This window comes from Eupeodes corollae, chromosome 2 (assembly GCF_945859685.1).
Source record: "Eupeodes corollae chromosome 2, idEupCoro1.1, whole genome shotgun sequence".
NCBI classification, from domain to species: domain Eukaryota; kingdom Metazoa; phylum Arthropoda; class Insecta; order Diptera; family Syrphidae; genus Eupeodes; species Eupeodes corollae.
The window spans coordinates 90,946,498-90,956,824 of NC_079148.1; the positions used below are offsets into that span (position 1 = coordinate 90,946,498).

At 32.9% G+C, this 10,327-nt stretch overlaps 1 protein-coding gene across 1 annotated transcript; it reads left to right on the forward strand.

Moving 5' to 3' along the window:
* The first annotated feature begins 8,105 nt into the window (after positions 1-8,105).
* On the forward strand, positions 8,106-9,193 carry LOC129944462 (uncharacterized). Its single transcript, XM_056053894.1, has 2 exons — positions 8,106-8,257; positions 8,679-9,193. Exons 1-2 carry the CDS (start codon positions 8,255-8,257, stop codon positions 9,012-9,014), a joined length of 339 nt encoding a protein of 112 aa, XP_055909869.1. The 5' UTR covers positions 8,106-8,254; the 3' UTR covers positions 9,015-9,193.
* The last annotated feature ends 1,134 nt before the right edge of the window (positions 9,194-10,327 follow it).

The following is a 10,327-nucleotide window of genomic DNA, read 5'->3' on the forward strand; positions in this document are numbered from 1 at the left end:
CTTGGAATAACTTTGGATGCAAAGCTAAAGTGGAAAGAGCACATCAAAAAGAAAAGCGAAGAACTAAACTTGAAAAATAAAAAAATGTACTGGTTACTTGGTAACAACTCTGATTTATCAATCCAAAACAAAATAATGCTGTATAATCAAGTACTTAAGACTGTTTGGACCTATGGAATCCAATTATGGGGCAGTACAAAGAAAACAATTACCGAAATCATCCAAATATTCTAAAACAAATTCCTTCGTGGAATAGTTAATGCACCTTGGTAGATACAAAATACCGATCTACATCGTGACTTACAAATAGAAATAGTTACAGAAGTTGTTAAAAAATACGCTGTATCGCACAACCAGAGACTGCAAAGTCATACTAATTCTGAAATGGAGTGAATTTAAGAACCCTTATGGTCTAAAAAAAACATGAGAAAGTATTAAAAGTTTTAACTTCCCCCAAAGTAGCGTTGCCATCCGTCCGGGTTTTCCCGGACATGTACTCTTTTTAACCTATGCGGGGAACGTCCGGGATAGTTTTTGCTGATTGTCCGGGATTTCCCTTTTTTATCACTAAAAAAAGTTTTTTTAATATTCTTTATGTATTTCCTATTCTAAAACTCAATCGCGGCTAATAAGATTAAAGAAATAAACATAACCAATCATTTAGAAAGAGAAATTCCAAACGAACAGAATTTTATTGAACAGAATTTACACAAACAGAATTTTTTGGCTGTCAAATGTCAATGTCATCTTTTTCAGTTGGTGGATTGGATTTACATCTGTATGTTTTTGTTTTTAATTTAATTTTGTGGGCGTAAAGAAGACAAATATTTTATTATAAAAGAGTGTTAAAGGTAAAAGATAAAAGTTTGCGAGAGTTGTGGTTTAAATTATATAATTATGCTTTTAGCTGCTCACAATGCCAAGACAAAAATGTACTTTCATTGAAGATTTGAGTTTAAAGTTTACTTCTTTTAAAAAAAGGAAAATACCACTGGGATGTGTGCTGCTCTATTTGAAATTTTAGAATTTCAATTGCAAATATAAGTAGAAGAAACATTGAAGATACATATCGTTAAGTTCGAAAAACATTCCAAAAATGTACGAGCGTCAACATCGTCAGCAGCGTTGAATTTGTTTGTTGTAAGGCGATCGGCAGCTGACCAAAAACATTTAAAGGCAGCAGAGGCAACAATTGCATACCACAATGTTTTCATCACCAATCGTTAAATTCACTCGATTGCACCATGAAATTAAATCAAAAGATATAGGTACTTCGACTCAAACATTTGCAAGCAACTGTCCTGTACCCGAACTAAGGCTACAGCGATAATCACCAACGTTATTGTCCCTTTTTTTGTATCACAGGTACCAAGTGATTTAAAAAAATTGCTTTTATAAGTGTTCAAACAGATGCTATTAGCTATTAAGCCTTGAAAATGTTCCCTGTTTTAAAAAGATATTACGGTTTTAAAAATTGTGGCACTAAAAGCAAGATTCTGAATCTTGTTGATATGAAATTTGATGACAAATGTACCTACATAATATGTAACTAGATATGTAACTATTTATAAATTAATTTATTGTTATTATTTAAAAATAACTGAAGTACCTAAATAAAATATTTCAAAAAAAGTAATTAGCCTGTGTGTCCTCGTTTTGTAGTCTTTTTTGGACTCTAATTTGTCCGGAAAAGTCCGGGATTGCAAATCTCGCTGCCTAGTTTCATCAAAATTCTTCTGGCAACCCTACCCCAAAGTGATTGTACAAAGTTAAGAAAGAAAAATCTCAAGTCGATCCTTCAAGATTGGTCCTGATGAAGAATTGGTTTTAGTGGTTAAGATTAAGAGTCCCACACTACTTGGTGTCGAATACTGCCAAGTGTCTTTTGAAGATTTCCTCCTGCCAAAAAAAAAATTTAAACGGTACACAAATGTATTTAATCGAATGCACCCCATAAAAAATGCACGATCATTGAATGCACACGCTGAATGCATTCATTTCACAATTTACTGACAGATGGCTTAACATCTCAAAATCATCACATGTCAGAATTTTGGGAAAAGTTCTTTTATCATAAAAACGGTTTAAATGAATATTGTTTTTGAAATTTAGATAAGTTCGTTAATAACTTGATGTTACTTCCTCACAGCTCAGCTGCTGCTAAATGGACATATTTGTTATTAATTAAATTAAAACTCTTAATTTTGATACCATTAATAATATAATGCTGGCCAAAGAGCTTCAAGACGATAAAATAAACAAAATTTTTTTAAGCGATAATATTCGATCTCCTGACATAATGTTAACATATTGTGATCTTAAAAAAAAGAGCATGCTACCCACAGATGCGGCCTGGTTTGAAGATTTTTTTGTTTTGTAAAAAAAGTTGTCAGTTGAACTATTCTTACATATTTAAAAATTACCAACAATATTTTAAATACGATGAAATAGTTTGATTTCAAAATCTATTTTTGTTAACGACATTTTTTAGTCAAAAACCGATTTTAGTAGCGTTTGAGTAATATTTTTTGCAGAGTTAATTTTTTTATGAAATAAATGACTTTTGGATTCTTATAAAAAAATTTCGGAATGCAGGAAACAAAATTTTTAAAAGAAATTAGTTTGAAGCCAATATTTTTTTAATTTTTGAAAAGATATTTTTCGAAAGTAAATTTTTACCAACTTTCAGTAATTTTTTAAATAATTTTATATAATTTTAAAAATTTGATTTTTCTTAAAATTGTACCATATGTCAAAACTTTATTCTTCGTTGCATGCAATTATTTCAGAGATATAACCATTTTTTGTTCAATTTTGGGAATATTTTGAGACTTAAGATAAATCGTACTACAAAAATGGTTTCCCAGGGGACCATATGGAAAAATAAAAACCCAAATTTTATCACAAACACGTTTTTTACTACGTTATCCTACAACCAGGTTTGTGTTTTGGGTTTATATTCAGCTGGGTTTCCAAACGGAGAGTAAAATGAAATCAAAATCTTGATTGAAAATCGAGTTAAATTGTTTTTATTGTTCTATCGCTCCATAGATTTCGTAACTTTAAATAATTTTCGAAATCACTTCAAGTAAAATTAAAGCAACTAATATAATGTGTATCACATCAGTCATTAAACAATATCGTTGATTGTCATAATTTATAAAATTTCTTATCTTTTTAAATAGTTCTAAAATTGTCTGCTTTTAAATTAATAAATATTCTTATAAAATATTTGTGTCAGATAGCTGCCAAAATTGTGGTTCTTAGCAATAAGCATTTTCCAAATATTGGTTGAGAAAGACTCTGGTTTCGAAGTACGTACATATGTACAATTACTCTAAAAATTGGGCGTACACCAGGGAAAAAAATGTTTTGCTGTTTTAAATTATTAAAATGTTATGTTTTAGAAATTTTGATTTCAATTTTCTTTTATTTAATACTTTATGTTAAATAAACAAGTCGAAAAAACAACAAAAGCAATAAACAAAAAATAATAAAAATTAAAAAAAAATAAACAAGTCTTCAAATGCATGCCACAAAATTAGGCGTACACTTGGAATTCAAAACATACAAAAATGTAAATTAGTGGTCAAATTAAAATTTTAATATTTTGTAGGGCCAACTTTAGCCATAATGAAAGTTTATGGTCGCCGCAGTATTTATTCAACAATTTTGTAGTAAAAGGCGGGGATATAATATTTTCCCAAAATTCCGTGATCTTCGCTTTCAATTAACTTTTGTCATGGTTGAATTGCAATTCTGCAACCTTCCCTTTATTTTGTCCCACAAATGATCGATTGGATTGAGGTCCGAAAGTCGTCTATGAAGAACGTCCAAAATTTGCCACTTGTCTATTATTGTGTCAATAAATTCAAAAGTTCCCATTCCCACATGCCACCATAACATTTCCTCCCCCATGTTTAACAGTGGCAAGCAAATTCTCTTTCTTGAACTGAGTAACTCGTCCGAGAACAAAACATCGTTCTAGAAACTTTGGGATTTGTTGAGGAGCTCAACACGTTTACGCTTATTAATTTTGGAAAAAAGAGTTTTTTTCCGAGCAACCGTTAAATTATTCTTCCGAAGAATCGTTAAACATTTAATAAGTGTCGCCATTTCGGCTGCAAAGTTTAGTACACTCGTTTTGAGGTTTGCCTCGAATTTTCTTAAAATTATTCGTTCATCTTGCTGAGAAAAGATTTTTTCGTCCTTTTTCAGGTTTGTTTAGGGTCGTACCTTCACATCAATATTTGTTAAGTATTGTTTGGATCGTTGAATGTCTCGGCCGACGATTTCACCAATTTTACTAAAAAGATTTATTGTTTAAATGTAGTTTTAGTCTTGTAGCAACGTCGGTTTCTTTTCTTTTCTCTGCCTTTTCACACAAAAAATGAGGAAGTGAATATTGAAACGAAAATTATTTCTGCGAGGAACAATGGCTTCAAATTCAATTTAAAAACAAGTAAATATAGCTTATAGCAGTGCATTTTTTAAGAAGTCATAAATGCAAAGTTTAGGCTTAATTTTGTGCGATGAAATGTTAAAATAATGAAATTTTCTTTTTAATAATAAATTTAGTTTAGTGTTTACGTTATGTCTTTTTATGTATTCGTAAGAGAAAAAAATTATATAAAACATAAATTAAAAAGAATTTTCCAAAAACATTGCATCTTAAATTTGAGAAGTAACAAATGACTAACTTTCAATTGAGTGGACGCTCAATTTTGGGAGCCACTGTACATATAGTTTCTATATGTGTCTGTAAAGTTTTTGAAAGAACGTTGTTTTTGGAATAAAGAAGACGTTTATGTGTGTGTTGAAAAATTGTTTAAAATGGTTTATTTTAATTTAAGAAAAACTTTTGCTATATTTAAACAATTTTTCTTGTCGAATTCAAGTCACACCAACTTAATCTGGTCGAATTCAAATCACTTGAACATCGCAAATATCGAAATGTAGAACACGAAAATTCATAGATGTTTGATAAACTCTAAGTTGTTACTAAGGAAGTCCAGGGTTAAGGCTATTTATAAATAAATGTAAACCTAAGTATAGGACCAAGCTTAAGGCTTATTAAAACAGCCAAATGTCATATTTGACTTTTGTCTGTGAATCTAAAACCTGAAAAATTAAATGATATCAAATAAATTTTACGTAAACTTGCTGTCCAGAAAAATGTCGATTAATACCGCAATTGAAGAAGATATGGATTTCTTTGAGGAGTTTTAGTTATTTGGTGATCTGCAAAATATGCCACCAAGAAAAAAAATATATAAACCGTGGTTCAATCCATTTGACAAGGATTTCTACGAAAGATATCGTTTGAATAAAGATACGGTCACATTTATTATAAATTTATTTAATATTGGAGAACTACCGAGTAAGAGAGTTTCTAACAGTTTCCAAGTTTTAACAGCATTAAGATTTTTCGGTAGAAATATCCATCAGAGTGATATATGTAGGTGAGAACAAATCTGAAGCAGTATATAACTGTATACATAAATCCCTTATTTTTATTTATGCTGATCTTCAAGGTATTTCACATCCAACGGTTAGCAGAATGATCACCAAAATTGTAAGAGTACTGGCACAACAGTTACCAAACTTTGTGAAATTTCCATCAACAAGTCAGGAACTTTAGAAGACAAAATCATTTTTTTCGGAACGCTGTTTTTTGGCAATCGCCTAATTTTGTACATCGGAGTATGATCGTTGGGAACATCAAGGGGCTTTTCTTTTATAGATACCGAATAGCGGTCTTCGTCTGTGGGGCCTGGTTCATTTTCTATAGGCAACACACTTTCATCTAGAAATTCGATCTCGCGAGCCTCCGTGTTGCTGTCTATCAAATTTGAGTCCTCCTTAAAATCTTCATTTATCATATCTCGCTAATAAATTCTCCTCGGGTAGTTCCGGAACTTCAAGTAGATTCCCAGTGGCTTTCAGAGCCCTCTTTACTCCAGCATTGATTCTTCTCGCAGCAACTATCATCTGATGCCACTGCTCCTTTCATTTTTGTAATGGTCTTTAATAGCCAGATGTCAATATTGGACCAAGATAGTTTCTTTTTCATTAGGTATCATCTTAATATTATTTTTCAAACTATGGATCAAGAAACCACGACTTTAGTAATTCTCTATGAACACGCCCAATTCGTTTTGATTTTTCTTTTTTCTCTTTCAAATTCATTTTTTTTAGCGGAACTGCCAATCTATCCTGTATCAGACAGCATCTATCTAAGAGATCATGTAGCAAATTACCTTCACTCTGGGCTCAAGCCGACTGCTTAAAAACAGCCGTTCCGTCAGAGCGAAGGCTCCTCTGGCCCTGGTCAGAGCAGCATTTATATGTCTGTCAATAAAATACGGATCTAGCCAGATACCGAGGTACTTCACTACACTTTTGCTCGCTAATGGCTTCCCCTGAAGATCCCTCGTGGCCCTAGCCAACGTAGTCCGGAACAGAATTGTCTCCGACTTGTGGACATTCATTTTCAGTTTAAAGTCGTCGCAATATCGCTGAATCTAGTCGAAATCACGCTGCAAGAGAATTCTAATAACCTCAACCTTTCGGGCCTTTCTGTACGCAATTAGATCGTCGGCGTTCATAATTGCTGTTACATTGACAACAAACTTTCTACCGTTAAGCATATCATAAAGTATATACAACAATGGCTTGCTTATGCCAAGCCTGCTCAGTTTTAGGTAAAGACCCTCTAACCATAGGATGTCAAAAGCTTTTCCCAAATCAATCAGAATAGCACCTGTCATTGTTGTTTTGATGGCCCGCCTTGAACCCGAACTGTTTATCCGGAATTATTTTGTTGTCCGCAGTCATTTTAGTTAGAGCCCTATTTTATTATCTATTGACTTATCGACCGAAGATTTGACGGATTGGAGTTGTTCTTTCCCTTTTTCGGGAGAGGATGATTCACAGTGGTCGTCCAATGCACTGGATAATATGCATTATTCAGTGCATTATTGAAGAGTGTGGTGTGAATTTCAATTGCTTCCATCGGCACCTGCTGACAAATTCGTTTTGAGCTCAAAAGAAATGAAATCGATATTGATAAATTGAATTTCAGATTACCAACTTACATTTTGAATCGAATAAAATTTAATTTCGAGTGAATGTTTAATGTACTCGTAGAACCACGCTTATAATGAATCCTTGCAATAGCCTAGAATCATTCTGCCGTTTACTCGTATGTAGAACGCATTAAAGTTTTTGGCAGTCATGAGGAAAACACATTTCAAATAATTTTTGATAATCATGAATTTATCGACTACCGGAAATTGGTCTTGAAGAATTAACGAAAGAATTTTGTATGCCTTTGGTTTTATAATTTTAAGAGAAGTGGATTCACATGCCCCTTAATACGCCGCATCGTAAACAACAATTTTTGATTTACAATAGTAATACTTAACTCAGAGCTTTCTTAACTGTACCACAATACATCACTTGATTTTTTACCCTTGTTTCCATTTTGTTTCCAGGCTTCCAATTTTTCAATATATATTTGCCTTTTTCCTAAAAAAGTAAAAGTACAATTTTATAGCCCCATTTTGTATACAATTATGTAAATCATAATGCGTACCACCTTCAATAAGTCTGACTTGGTCCATAATATTTGTCCCCAAAATACCACAAATTATCCACTGTGCATCTCCGTCATTGCCGCCTTGCCATTCTAAAACTTGACGAACAAAAAAGTGAATGTTAAGATTGTTCCGATAAATAAGTCCAACAAATTATAAAAAAAAATAATAAACTAGAACCTTCCCGAAATGTTTCCTCTCGCATAGAAAGGTATAGAATTTTATTCAAATTAAGATGATTTTTTTTTTATTTTAATTTTGACTCATTCAAATGGTGGCGATAGCACGACATCAAGCACGCGAATCGATGGCTAACGCTTAGCAAACCCATTCTTTTGATACCTAATTTATTTTTATCTTATTTTTGGCTTTGACGAAAAAATACCGCCGCCGTACACCGCTCTCACTCTTCTCCCAAAAGGCGGCATCATATACCAGTATGTTTATGCGGATAAGTATTAGGTGTTATGGAAGGCGTTGGGATTGGTGATGGTGAGAATGAGCATCTTCTTCGGCATTGATTTGCTGATGATGGTTTTGGTCACTTTTGAATGCCATTATGGTGTTCCATATAAATATCATAGTGATTTTGAAAATCATTATCATTCGTCTTTAAACTTTGTGGTGATATAGAAACAGACAAGATTGTTACCAAAATGGTAGGTGATTGATATTTGCCTTTAAGTTCAGTGATCTATTTCATAACTTCATAGTTTTTGTTTAAATCTTTTTGAAAATTAATTATTTATTGTATTAATTGTGAATGAATCCTAAAGTTTGTGTTTTGAGTATTTTGTCTTTGATTTATTGTAAGAGGAAACGGACATTCTTCAAATAGTAGGAAGTCTTGAAATGTTTAATGGTTTAATTAAAATAACAGTTTCAATTATTGTGTTACATAAACGGTGTTCATGTTTACCTGAGACATTTAAAAACAATTTAACCTGCTCCTTTTGTCGATTCTTCACTGTGCAATATTTATAAATCGAAATGACAGATCTATTGGATTCATCGATAAACTAGCATCTTAGTGAAAAATCTATGGAACAAAATTCCTAACAACTTTTTTTTAATCCACAGAAATTCACATTGATTGTTGCTCTTGCCTTAATTGGATGCGTTGTAGCCGATGTCTCACACTTGGGACGTCGTCCAGTGCTTGATTCAGCCACCCAAGGGCCAAACCCACAAGACATTGCCACCCCCGAACCCGAATACATTGATATCGATCTTCCAGAGCCACCACGACCAGCTCCAGTGCGTGCTGCCGTTGCTCCTCGTGCTCAAGCCCCTGTCTTCAACACCATTCCAGCCCATCATGAACCCGCACCAGCTCATGTCTACTCACCAACCAGTGGATACCGTTACAAGCGTCCAGTCTCTTACTACAGACGCACTCATCGCCTCCGTTACTAAACAATCTGCCATAATGTCTATTCAATCGTTGTCATCAGTTTTCAGTTAAACGTCATTAACTGCTTTTTGGTTGCGCAAGCTTTTCCATGTGATAAAATTATGATGGGATTAATGCGATGACCTCTTATCATAATTGAAAACATTTAAACAAAGTCTAATAAATTATTTATAAATCTCAAGACTTCGGCTTTAATTATTCAGTTGACGAAAATTGCATAACACTCGTATAGCGGTTCAGATGCTATTAGCATAGTTTTTGAATTTTCTACGCTTACCACCACTTCCGATAGCTACAGCGGCTACTGCCTTCTAGACGTGAAGTTGTCTTGAAAATGAAATGATCATATTTCTTCTCCTTATTATTTAAGCTGAACTTAAGTAAGATTCATCATGAGATGCCATTTCGTTAATTAATTCTAAAATCAAGCAAATGACGCTTCTCAATAGATGGCGGTAAGATATTTATATTCTCTCACACAAATCTTTAAGTGTTAATATACTTTCTAAATTATTAATAGTTGTTGCTATGGCCTCTTGCTTAGTTTTGGCCTTGCAAAGATCATTTCCGCAAGAGGTGTATTTTTTGAAAATTTCAGTGTGCTTGTGATGTAATGTAATAAACCATCGTGTAAAAGGGTTTTTAAATTGTTTTTAATGGAGCATTATTCTTCTTCACCTTCTCCAATGTTTTCTTGTAAGCTTTTTTAATATGTTTGAAGAAGTTGTTAGCCTCGAGTCTTTGATGTAAGCCTTAAGTTTATTCGGTCACGGATTGAATTACATGACGAATGAGATAGTGTTACCTTGTTTCGATTATCGCTATAATAAATGGATATAAAGGTCATTTATCGATGGTATACTCGTACAAATTACAATACGGAATTACGTATTTTACATAACCAATAAAATTTTCATTAAGATAAGGGCTCTTCGACGAATTTAACATCGGTTACAAAATAGCTTACCATTCATTTTTGGTGTAGCAATGATTAAATTACAATCGATTTGTTGTAAAAAAAATTCTGGTGCACTTTAGGCTCTATGAACTTATTACTATTTCAAGGCAGGTACTATTAAATGTGAACGTCATTTTAACTACAACTACAACAACGACAGAGTTGCATTTTTTATCTTGCGATATCTGAACTAAAATATAAAACTTTGAAAGATTACCAGACATTTAATATTGGGTGTGATGTTCATTTCTAGAAAGATCACTTCTGATGATCCATTCAATGTAGACAATCCCATCATTGCCAATTAGATGAATTAAAGATTGACATAATTTGGTTAGGAGCATGCCTGATGAATGG